Source organism: Schistosoma mansoni, chromosome 1, assembly GCF_000237925.1.
Source record: "Schistosoma mansoni strain Puerto Rico chromosome 1, complete genome".
NCBI lineage: Eukaryota > Metazoa > Platyhelminthes > Trematoda > Strigeidida > Schistosomatidae > Schistosoma > Schistosoma mansoni.
The window spans coordinates 29,892,505-29,906,023 of record NC_031495.1 but is presented as its reverse complement, the minus strand read 5'-3'; the positions used below and the strand labels follow the sequence as shown (position 1 = coordinate 29,906,023).

Here is a 13,519-nt window from a genome sequence, read left to right as displayed (position 1 = left end):
CATGAAGTGACATTTTACACTTGGAGGTAGAGAGACGCATCCCAAACATGCACTGTCGCTCAGGGTGGTCAGAAGACTGCATTCTGCCACTGTCCTCACCAAACAAGACTGCATCATCTGTGCATTCTAAATCAAGTGAGTCTCTTGGTACAATATTAATCCCTGAAAAGTCAAACGATGAAAGCGTTAATTCCAAGGACGTGCATATGATAAGTTTGAGTGAAAATGGGGGAAGCAGACAACCCTAACGAACACCACTTGAAGTGACCAATTCCGACGACAGTTCGCCATAAGCTCTGACCCGACCAGTAGCATCCGCGTAGAGAGCCTGTACAAGGTTAATGTACTCTTTTGGTCTAAGTTACTAGTAGATATGATTGCAGTTTCCATAGGTTTTTTTGATATCATTCCGACCTATCTCGAGGTAGTTAACACTACTTGGTTGACTAACCCTTTCTGAAGTTGTTCCCGGAACACATTCCCGACTTTTTCGTCATTAAGTCGAGCTTTGAGTTTTTTTTGCTGTGGCTTTATTACATCCTGCAAGAGGCAGACATATAATTGCTCGTACTTAGGTATAATCCGAATCTAAACATTTCCACAATAGGCGCCAGTCTCTCATCAAACCTCCAACAATGGCTGGTGGCAACGTCGTCTCTTTGAGTCGATTGTGGAAGTTGCCATGTCAGACAACGTTTCACTTACGCCTAAGGTTGGTAACTACTAGAAAAAGACGGTTGTCTGAGCATGGTTACAGCAGATGGTGTTTATTTTTATATTTGAACACATTAAATATTGGTATAAGGAGGCACCAAATAGATATGCGCCACACAAGTCACTTGATTCGTATGTGGGCTGTGATACTGCTCGGGTGCCCAGACCGAAGCCGGTGGTTTTCTTAGTGGGCCAAGCCCGCAGCCTTCGACTTGAAGGTCTTGTCCACAAGGAGGTGGAGCCGGTGACCAATAATTGGTTCACACGTCATTTGTTCCTTCAGGATCCTGAGACGGTCGTCATTATCTGTTCATTAAGCCGCTAAGCCGTAAGACCCGTGCAAGCGCTTTTCGGTTTGGTTTAGTTTGACTACCTAAGCATTAAAATCATCTCGCATTATTACTAGTATCATAGCCTTCAGCTTTTTGAAAGAGGTTAGATAACTTCTTACAAAGTTCATCTGAACTGCAATCACTGGGAGCGTAAGGATGAGACAAATAAGATGCAACGGTGTGTCCTTATTTTTTTCTATTTCTTACTGTCCCTCACCTACGTCTGTCTATTGGAATCCATTCTAACGGACCCCGTTCTGCTTCTGAACTTAATGCTACACCTACACCAGCGAAGTCAAAGGAAGTAGCAGTGGGGTCTCCAGATAGTCGAAGTGTAATTCGTGTTGGTTATTAATATTGACGTGGTGAGGTAGTATGAATGACTGTACTTGGATCGTATATATGCGCTTCGGAGACGCAGCATACATCGATTGCGTGAGATTCTAGCCATAGCTAAGAAATTCTGTTGCTCTATTCGACACAAATTTCGAACATTAAAAGCTATAATAGGTAGTTTAGCGAGTGGTTTCAGGAAACTAAAAATAGTGCTTCGCAAACGCAAATCATTAGCATTGGTCGCGCGTGATGATATGCGAGGATTGGTCATGGGGATGGAAGAATTATCAAGAGCTGAGGGAGGGGTTTTGTTGTGAACAAGATGACCTCAGGCGCTGATAAAGGTATAAGGGCGGTTATTACTTTCCGACTGTCCACACCGTGGAAAGATATTCCTTCTTGAGAGACCTGAAAACAAAGCTGAGTTGGTGGTGGTCTCAGTGACCCGCCAGTGTGACTAGAGTCCAATGAACAACTGCTTGAGGCCCGTCATGTTCTGTCTCTTTATGGAAAACTTCTGTGTTAGCTCCGCACTTCATAAGGCCTTACTACCGAAGATGAGAATGTACGAGGTAGGACGTGTGACATTCCGTGACCCCTTCCTCTTGTTGTGAGGACGTAGTGTCGCCGCAGGTGCTGGTAGTCCAAGGGAAACACTGCTGCTGTCACATCCCTCCACATTCAGCAGTACTTCACCCTCAGAACTTAAGTTACTGCTTTTAGTCTTACAGCCCTCTAACCGACCTACTTGGCATGGTAAGACTTAGCGGAACATGTGTTCAAGCCAATATAGCTCGGTTGAGTCGTCACGATAGGCAAAGCTGACCACTACATCAAGGCAGAAGCTATGGTCGTATTGGCAGGCTACTTTCTCCTGGTCTTCAAACTGCTTCCTGTTAGTTCAAGCTCTTACAAACCAGACGGTCCTGTAGACCTTAACTACCGTCCCGTTTAGGGTGGCGGAGATTCGTAATGAGCTCCAACTTTAATGCGCCACAAGTCACTAGCTCCAGGTGACCTAATTGTTACTCCTTTTGAAGACTGGCGGACTTTTGGTTACAAGACTGGCTAGGTTGTTTGGAAAAATCCGGGGGGCAGCCCATCCCACCATCTTCTAATGTAGCGTTCGTCGCTCTCATCTTTAAAAAGGCCATGCGCAATCTATGCAATTAGTATTGGGTTACAAATCTACTTTTGACTACTCCCAATCTTTTTGGCTTCTGTTACACTATGATTATGCTAAACCCGTTGGACTGATTCGTAAAGAGCAGGCTAGTTTCTTTTCAGTTGATGAGTGTATTGATCACCTTTTCACACTACGAATTCTGGAACATTGTCAGAGTTGTTGAAAATCAACGTCTCAAAGTAATGTTATGCAGACACCTTTATCCGGTGTTCAATTCAATAGTAGTGTTGGGTAAGCTTGCTCAATCTTGAGCTAAGAACATGACGCAATGGTACCGAAGATAGCTACACTGGACTGGCTCATATTGGTCTATCATGACTTTTCGGTCGTAGTCTTAGAGATGATGCAACTATGGTTTGATAGTGTGACTCAGAATGGACGCCAGTGGTGAATTAACTATGGTTTCCTGACACAGTATGTATACGATTAAGATAAGGAGTCTTCGGTCGTATTCCAAATAGCCTGTCTCTGTCATCAAATACTATCATTATTCACTTATTTATTGATTGTACTATTTTCCCATCGATTCTTTCACGATATTATCACTCCATTTGTGTGGCAAGTACTGCTTCTGGTGGCCTGTATTACCAAAATTTGTATGCAACAAACGAAATAAGCAGTTCAAAAGATCTTTGTAAATAATACCAGGTTCGAGAAATAATGTCTAACAAAACTTCGGATTATAGAGCAATCTACAGTAATTCATATCTTTATTAAACGGGACTAAAACAATGACTCTAAGGAAAGGAATCTAGCAGAAATATTGCCGTTCTTAGATAGGTAGTCGATGAACCTGGTGACCACAGGTGGGAACTGCCATTTATCTGGGTGCATCAAGGGTTTCTCCACGTCTTTAATTAGTGACCAGCGAAATGGAGGCAAGTTGTCGTAGGTTGGTCCACTGATTGCAATCATGTTGAGCTAAAAATATAAAGGGTGTTGTCGTTAGATATGGCTATTGCTAATATTAACGGAAATTAATAACATGCTTTTGTTTTGAACAATAGCCTCTGAAGTACTTGCCAACTATCACAGAGAAATTATAACAAATCCTACGGAACTACATGGATGAGTTTGTAGAGGTTAATTTTCTCCATATCTGACTCCAATAAATAGTATCCCTTTAACTGAGTATTTAACGCAGGCTAAATCTCCTAGCAGAATTATGGATTTACTCGAGATTATTCAAAAGCCCGAACACCAGTTATAGAGATAGTTTATTGTTAAAAATTAGTAAAATCCACAAGCGTGTAGAAAGCAAGCATGCAGGGAAACGAGTGTGTGTGTTGAGCAACTGTAGATAAATTATTGATTGTCTTTATTTACAACCAATGAGGAGAGAATAGATTCAAGATTGATTTGCAGACACACGCTCAATCAGACTCGCACATAATTTTACGTAGTGGATTAAACGTCTAAATTACAGCGAGCAGAAACATATAATACACTAGTTGAGTGGGCTTACTGCAAGTTTTAGAATGAACAACTTCGAGAGGAAGTGTTCGAATGAATGAATGTCAGTATAAATGCTCAGATTCAAGAGAAAAAATAATTCATTAGTAACTTGCTTAAAATTAATTCAATCATCATTGTTGTTGAGTTGTCTGAACTAGATGATTCTAAACATTATCAGGGATTAATTCATATAGTAGTGGGCTTTACGGGTACTCTGTTACCCCTGTTTATAATTAATTGTACTCATTGGTTTCATTGTATTAGTTTGTTTTCGTACTTAAGTTTGCTGTTTTGTTTCATTTACCTCTGATCAGGTTACTGATTGGTGTTTTTCAAATGGATGATAGGTCAGGTCTAATTCGATATGTTTATTAGTTGCTGATCGATCTGAATCCCATGCATCTTAAGATTTCCTACCATTCTTTGGATTCTCCAGATGCAGAATTTCGACGTTTTCCCTGTCAAATTTATGTCTGTTGTCTTCATGCATTGTTACCAGTGATAAGATATCGTGTCGTTTCTCTGACAGTTTGTGTTTGTGTATCCAGAGGTTGTCAACTTCGTCTAATGTACTGTTTGTTGCAGTTGGTACGACTTATTTTGATGTGATCTTGAATTTATTTTCTTTGGCTGTTTTTTCTTTTGGTCTGGATAAAATGCAGTGGAATGATTGATCTCAGAAGGTTCTAAATTCCTCGCGGTGATTTCTAAGGTTTCGTACACACATCAGCGCTACGCGTTCCCGAGTTTCTGAAATCGATTTTATGATGATGAGTTGATTCGCCAATTTTATGAAAAACAGATAGATGAGTTGCTCCAACTCTCCGTGTGGTGAGAATTCTGCAATGTGTTTTGTCTCTTTTGAATGTCTGTATGTAGAACTGCTGTTGGATTGTTACCATTGTAGCTCAGTATTTGATCAGCATAATTTGGCAATCTAGTTCAGAGAAATCAACAATACCAAAAGCATCCACCTGAGCTGCGTATCTTAATTTCGAAGTCAGCCATAATCACCATAGAGCCTGGGACAAACGTGCAATATTCCAAGTTGACTTACCACATCATGTAAGGACGAAATTAACAAGATAAATAACTAAGGAGTCAAAAAATGCAGTAGTAGTGATAACTAGAAAGACTAAACATTAAGAATATGGTTTGAGAATAATGAATGAAAAAGTATATCTGAAAGAATACTAGGACTGTAGACCTAGAGGAATATAAAGACTGGATGCATCTGCACTATTATGACCAACTCTGAGTCATTTCACCCACTGTTTCCACCGACTGGTCGTGGTCATCACGCGAGCCTCAACCAGGTAATATTTGTATACCTACATAATTTAAACCAGCACTCAAGGACTTCATGGACAGATCCTACGTTCTAGTCCGACTACCCTTGGTTTTGTTTCATCCTACTTCTATATCGGCTAACAACTCTCATCGAGGTAGGCAGTGGTTGGGTTTATTTAATATCACGCGGACTCCAACCCAGTAGTCCAGCTCTATCTAAATGGCTTAAACTCACGGCCAATGACTTCATGGACAGATCCTACGTTTTAGTTTGGCCGTCCGCAACTTTCTTCCAACCCACTCCTGCACTAACAAGCATCGCTCGTCGAAGTAGGCGATGGTTGGACGTACGTCAATGAAAATTCACTACCCCATCAAACGATTTGCTACCTTTGCCTAGTACCCCATACTTAACTTCAAAACTGTCCACTCAGTCATTCCAAGAAACGCGAGCGATTCTTCGAAGGTACCTATGACGGAAAGCCTGTAGCCTACGAATTCGTACTTCCAAAGACTACTTCGCTATCATAGAGTAATATAGAGGGGATTGCTGCACAGTATAAAATGAGGATAGTGGGAAATCCTGACGAATGTTACTGGAGGCTTACAGTTCTGGGGATAGTTTCTCATGAGTTCTGACTTGACCATCAGTGTTCAATTGTTGGACATGGCGAGTCCACCTAGGGGAGTTGGAAAACCCTGATTCCAAACCAATGGTGCATATGGGCTCCAGTATCCTAATGGAACAAATGGCGTATGAACCAATCGTTGGTCACCGGCTACCATGGGACTGCATCTCCACGATGCTCCACTGCCTTGTGGGTTAGACCTTTAGGTCAAAGGCTCCGGGTGTGGCCCCCTAGGAAAATCACCTGCTTCAGTTTGGGCACCCGGGCAGTATCACAGCCCTCACACAAATCGAATGAGATTTGTGCGGCGCATATGTATCTGGTGCTTCCTTGTACCAATATTTATATGTTTAAATAAATAATAAAATAATAGAGAACTTTCAGGAGACATATGTACTGCCTTGATACACCTTTCAACAGATTTGGATACTGTCTTAATGTCAAGAAATACTACCATCGTCGAACGTCTTTGAGTACTTCTGTCTTAGAAGCAGATGAAAGATGGATATCTGATCCACGTCCAGGTCTAAAACCAGGCTTGTTTCCCAGATATTATTTTTCACGCGAACCAGATAAGTATCGTATGGCTATAGAGGATAGTATTTTAGACTATCAGTCAAAGTGATTGTTTTTGGTTATCACAACACGTTTATTAATGCACTCTTACAAAATAGATTGATCAGTGTTGCAGATCAGAAAGATAGGATTTTATCCAGTTCTCATACTCTGGTTAATATATCAGTTCACTTAACTAAGACTGGACCACCATCATTAAAGATTTCCAAAATATCAGGTTCTGTTTCTCTTTCGACTTCTCAATATCTGTTCAACTTACTTGAATAGTCATCGATAAGTCAACAATTTTAGCGTCTGTTCCTCCATGTAGGCGGTAGGACCACGACCGAATTGGATACTGTCCTTTCGGATCATTCAGCTCATCTCGTGCTGATATAGCTTTGTTACTTGTGTACGGAGGTTTACATGGACAAGCAGATAATGGATCATTCATGAAGTCATTATATCTGAAGGTAGAAAATACGTCCTTTAACGAAATGACACTTAAAAATTCGAATTTTAAAACTCATAATACCTTATGATAGATAACACTAACGACTGGTTCTTGTCAAGGATTTACGTAGTTTTGTTTAATGCCAGTGTATATAATATTTGGACAAAATACTGCACTACGTATCGTAAATGGATTAACTGATATCTTCAAAGAACTGAGAAAAGGCGTGGGATCGACAAATATTCGTTTCTTGTGAGGAAGTAAAAGTGTCTTAGCACCAAACACATTGAATTCGCCCTTACAGAGTATATTAAAATAAAAAATGGATTTATTTACTAGGGGTACTAAGAAAGCAGGTCTTAAAAATAATTCGTGCTGTGATTGGGAATTCTGTAGAATAATCACGCAGTTATACCATATAGAATTACGACAAAAGATGTCTTATGTAACATTAAGTTAGTTAGACTGAATTTGATTACATACTCTCGTCCTACAACCATTATTCAAAAGCACAAACTCTAAGGTTACTACTTAATTGCATTTAAGTTAGAAGTGTGTAATAATGTGTTGCATAAACTTTCCAGAATCTAGTCAAATCATAAATCTAAAATTTATCACAGTATCCTTAATGTTGGTAAAGTATCAATTGTTGGCGAACTATCATAGCAATAAAACCAAAGTTACAGTTAGACTTGCCTCATAAGCGACATCATACTTGGAAAGTCAACAACTTTGTGATGATCACGACGAAAAATTTTAGCCCTTGTTGTCATATTGTGTACATACCAGTCTCCATGTATTTTGGCCATATTCTTTGTTCCACTGAGTATGTAGATATCATCAATAAACCTGGACAAAAAAGAAGTTGGAATAAGAGCTCAGAATTAGATTAAAATCGCTCAAGTTCTAAATCTATAAGCAATAACTTATGTTGAAAGCTGGATATGACGATGAAATATTAAAGTCGATTGGAGTTGAACAGTTGACAAACCATGATGAGCATCAAGCTCAAAACAATTTTTAACATGCGTAAACATTTGACCAGATTATTATCACACTAAACATAAATATAGGTTCTATTCACTGCTCCAACGTGTAATTTAGCTTCATATTATGGTGTCACGCAAACTCAAATCAGTGGGCACTAATCCAAGCATGAGAATTTTCCGTTAACTGTGTGATTCTAGAGAAGACACTTTACTATTAAACAGTGGTTTATTTTTAATCTGTCTACTCTACATCATACGAACGACTACACGCAGTTAAAGATTTACAGACGAATTTATTTTCTATATTGAAGTTTTGAAGTAGCTTACAATCTTTTCAATATGTTCGTCATAAATGACAAGAGATCTGGTATGATTCAAGTTGCCATAAGTCGAAACAGAACATCAAGAGGCGAAATTAATGAAGTGGAGAAAAGCAGAAAAGAGGGAATAATGTCAACTGTAATAGGAAGCTAAACGTGAAATACGTAGTTTAAAAGACTCGAAGTCCGAAATGACGCTAAGCGATTCTCAAAAATTTTTTTACTTAATGTGATTCTGTTTACAATTTAGAATCTTCCGGCTGGTAGAAATACAGTTGCATGATCAAAAATATGTACTTCTGCTACCCATTAGCTTCATTTTTGATGTCAAATGGTGAAGTGTTATCCCTTGAGCTAATAATCAAACTTTTGTGGTAGCCTACTAACTATGAACTATTTGCTGTCTAGAAATATAAAAAGCCGTACAAAATTCTTGATGATTTGTCCTTGAAAGATAACCACCTCTTTACCTCTGGTTTCAGGCAAAGGAGATTTGGTATCCTGAAAACACATTTACTTTCCGAAGTTCCATATTCTTTCAGATTTACAGAAGCGTTCATCGAAAATTGTCCTAGTAAGAGATTTTATGTAAAAATAAAGTGATTTTATTTTCTTCTATTCCTCGACGACGTTAAATGACCAACTTTTATTCCATGAACAACGATGAATTATAGATAATCCTCAGTGTTTTTGGATTGCAAGATACTACATTTAAATTTTAGTAAAGAAAGAAACACTCAATGAAATACCATTAGATTCAGATAATCAGTTCCTAAAAGAATGATTCCGTTCTCTACTGATATTTTGTTATACTTGGAAAACACCAATATGTTCTCCGAGTTTTTCAACTGTTATAATAAATCGATAAGTAATCTTTTAGTTCTAATGAATATTTGAAAATACAATACTAAATTGTTAAGACTATTGAATAAAAACTTACGGTAGATTATAACTGGCCCAGTAACCTTGAATTGCCAGTATTTTTGTTACATCAAGACTAGACACTATTCCCCTACACAGAAATAAATTTATACAGTACATATGAATAATATCATTTTCATGGAAATATCTAATATAAACTGAAGAATAAATTAATTAACTAGCAGTGTTTTATATCTTATTGATTTTATGTTAGCTAAATTCATCAGAGAGAATGTCACAGCTGTAATTCATCAGTTTATGAACTAAGCTAAATATGATCACACAAAAGTAGAGATACGATTCATTTAATATTACATCCATAGTCTGAAATAACTGGTAGTAAATATGTGGTATGGGTTACTGATATCCACATAAGTAGTATATGGTGATGGTCGGGCATTGAATGTATTTTAGTAGAAGATCGATAAGGAGAGAACGGAGACGGCACGCAATCGGTACGGAAATGCATGAACAATTATAATCGGAGACTATGGACGGATATTTGCAGAAGAAACAGTCGAATTGAGACAAGTGATTGTTATTTTGCAAATTAACTGTTCACTATATGGTTCTCATATTTTAATGAGATATTCTGTAATGTTTGCTAAAATACATTCGATTGTCCCCACTCGTATTCTCATTCACCACAAATATATGGTCAGTGGATATGCTAGTAATCCATACAATTATTTGAAAGTATTTATCATCGTCGTGATATAAAACCACTAAGGAGTTGAGAATATTATAAGTTTGAACTATGTCGGTTTTCTGACTAGGATTCTCGAGAAAATGACTAGTTAGAAATCCAAAGTAAAATTTATCTAGTTTGTCTACGCCAAAACTTAATAATCTACGATTGCAAAAAAACCATTTGTCCATAAATAAGTACCTTTTTGGAAAACTGCAAGTTTTGTTCAAAGATAAAAAATAAACACCCGAGAAACCGCTAGAAACAGAAATATCTAAAACAACTTCTAGGTAATCTTTTTTTTTCGAAAATCCCAATAACAAGTTGAATCCTAAGAGTACAAATAGTTGAAAACATTTAACTGTTGACAACGATATTCATAATGTATTATCCGCTTCTGAAAAATAGAAAATAGTGGCGGCGTTTTTTAAAAGGACAATACAGACAATTCGCTATTGAGCTATTCTAAGTCGGAGGGCGCAACATTACCAAATACATCTAGTCGAGCTGCGTATTCCAACATTTCAAGATAAAATAGGTGGTAAGCACAGATTCACTATTTCAAGTGGTATCACAATCATTATTGATCCCAAAATTATTTGTAGAATTATAAGGGTTATAAGCCTGTAGATACGGGTCATGTATGCTAAGCCACTTAATTTTCGGACGGAAAATCTATAGTCGCTAGTTGTTAGTCTGAATTGCGTGGGATTCTTTAAGTGTTTTAGGTGTATATCTTAAGTCAGTAAAATTTAGTATTTGGAAACAATAGATTATATGTCTGTAGACTGACTTAAATGAGGCCTAAGTATTCAATTTTATTTTAAATAGCATATGATAGTTCTTAGCGTTTTGTTCCATCTGCCTCAGGCCAAATATTTTCAGGTTCTGTGAGTAAACAACAGCGTTTACCTATGGATACAGTTACTACGATTCTTACGATAGTGATATTGAAGCATAGCATCAACACATAGAAACTGTTGATTTAATGTTCTGAGGTGAGTAGTTTCTTATTGTTATACTACTAAGAACTGAATCAACTGTTTTGAGAGTATCAATCTACTCATTTTGTATATTTCTATATGAGAGTTCACAAGTGAGTTTACTAGATAGAATTTATACAAAGCTTTAACATATACCCTTTAGTAAAATATAAGAATATGAATTACTCACGGTAGTTGTTCAGCAATCATAAGCGATCCTTTATTTCTTGGCCACTATTTAGCGTCAAATATCATCCACTGATTATTATACTTTCATGATAAACAATTAAATGTGATATAAGTATAATGACAAACATTTTGTTATGACTTTGATGCTTTTTATATAGATAAATATTGTTATGTAAAACTAATATGGTAACTCGTAAATTCGTAATGATGCAAACAAAATGAAAAATAACTGAAAATGCAACTCTACTATCAAGTCCTAAGTATTTACAAAAAGACTGTAGACTGTCTTTTACTTGATCACTTATCATCGAAAATACCCAACAAAATAAAAGTTATTTTCCAAATGTAATCCAGTAGTAACTGTTTGTTCCATATGAGTAATTTAACTGATAGGTAAGTACTTTATGCACGAAAGTGTACATTAGATTTATGTCGTGATTTATCAACATTTTAACATGGAATTGAAGACATCGTTAGTTAATTACTAGTTGATTACATTTTATAAACAAACTTTGAACTGAACACTTTACAGTTAAATTAAAATCACAAAGTAACAAGAAATTAGCGAATATGAATAATTTAAGTGGTATTTTTTAGATCATTAGTTTGTGATCTTTGTTATATAACAATAACTTTTTCCATAGTGGTCTAGCTTCAATTGACTAATGAACTCAACTATTAAAATACTATAATATCCACAAAAACCCCTTTGTGATAATAACTTTTTATTTGATAAGTAAATTAATGTTGAGACCATAAATTTCAAATTATCACCATATGTACAAGGTAATCTATGGGCTTTGATCAAAATAACTACACATTTAGAATTCACAATCAACTTAACTCACAGCACTTATGTTAACTACTTATTCAGTTTTAGGTTTCTGGTGGAGTAGAAATGATAATTTTAAAGAGTTTAAACGGAAATTTTTTTAAAGACAGGTGTTTTTCAAGTCAATATACGATCTAAAGTTTTTTTGGGTCTGAACAAATACTGCTTGAGGAATGAGAATTGTATGTATGGATTTACTGAGATTGCGATCATTGCTGTATATAATTGTAAGCTTTTATAATCAGATGGTCCAAAAGTTAAAAAAATCTCTGGTTAAATAAATGATTTAAAAATATGTTTAAGGCATGATATGTGATCTAATTTACTGTACGATCCGCTTCGCTTTTACTGTTCACTAATTTGACTAAATCTGAAAGTGCAGACCAGTGGATGTCGACTCAGCGATCTAATAGAAACGCTTTCGTCGTGAGATCTGAAGGTCTGACAAAGTTGTGAGTCTGCATTTCTAGGGAGTACTATACTTGCACGAAGCACCTATTTATTGATCCTTGGTTTTCATCGGTTGCCTAATTAAAGTCAGTACGTGATGTAAACTGTAAATCAAAAGAACTTTGAGAACGTCACGTACTAGCGTTTCTTAATTACAACCGAGGAATGTGACAGATGACTTACGTTCCACTGTTGTTGTACTTGAAATATTCAATCCATTCGTCCCCTGTTTTGGCCAAACGATTGGCAACCATACCACGCATAAATGTAAATACAGAATTTTTGCTACCATTACGAACAATATTCCATAACGAATAGTTATATACATTATTGGTAGTTTCGGTAATAGTCTGGTATACAAATAAAAATCATAGCTTCCTTTTTTATTCAAGATTGACGTTAAACTGTGAAACAACATTTTACAAAAATATGTAAGATACTTCTTTCACAACCAGTTCTATAACTAGTGTTTTAAAATCATTTTATGATTTTAAACAGATTGTAGAAAACTACCTCAATAAAACAATAGCAGTAATCACTTCCCATTGGTTGCAAATATGAGTATTTCCTGGTGGATGAAATATTAGTATACGTTTTCCACTCGTAATTAGCTACAACTTCATTAATTACGTGACAACTGAGTATACTGACTCAAACTGTAAATTAAGAGTCTCTCACATGGTCACGCGTATTAATCACTTTCAACAAGTCACATCCTGCTTACTGCCTGCTCGTGGCAGGGATGGTGTTTGTCAAATTGAGAGGATGCAAAGCAGATGTCTGGCGCCTTAACCGGATTGGTGGCCATGGAACATCCACCTTGGGGAGTTGGAAAAACCTGATTCCAAACCAATGATGTACATGGGATCCAGGATCCTGAGGGAGCAAAAGGCATATGAACCTACTGTTGGTCACCAGCTACCATAAGACTGGATCTCCTGACGTCGCTCCACTGTCTTGTGGATTAGACCTGTAGGTCAGAGGCTCCGGTTATGGCCTCCTAAGAAAACCACCTGAGTACCCGAGCAATACCACAGCCTACACACTAACAAAGTGACTTATGTGTCACATATGTATCCAGTACCTCTTTGTACCAATGTTTATGTGTTTAAGTAAAATAAAACAAATATATTGCTCTGAATAATCGTGCAAATAATCTTTCATTATAATGACTAGATATTGATCAATTAGTATTT

General features: G+C 36.9%; 1 protein-coding gene across 1 annotated transcript in view; it reads right to left on the bottom strand.

Annotated features, from left to right (window-relative positions):
• Positions 1-3,291: 3,291 nt before the first annotated feature.
• The window catches only part of Smp_126120 (hypothetical protein), a gene marked incomplete at both ends in the record, with an annotated part of 18,767 nt that continues 8,539 nt past the window's right edge, over positions 3,292-13,519 (bottom strand). Inside the window, 5 exons of the mRNA XM_018793989.1 lie at positions 3,292-3,489; positions 6,778-6,964; positions 7,660-7,800; positions 9,201-9,329; positions 12,507-12,673. Coding sequence (XP_018648446.1) covers positions 3,292-3,489; positions 6,778-6,964; positions 7,660-7,800; positions 9,201-9,329; positions 12,507-12,673 — 822 coding nt within the window. The remainder of the gene's footprint in view (positions 3,490-6,777; positions 6,965-7,659; positions 7,801-9,200; positions 9,330-12,506; positions 12,674-13,519) is intronic.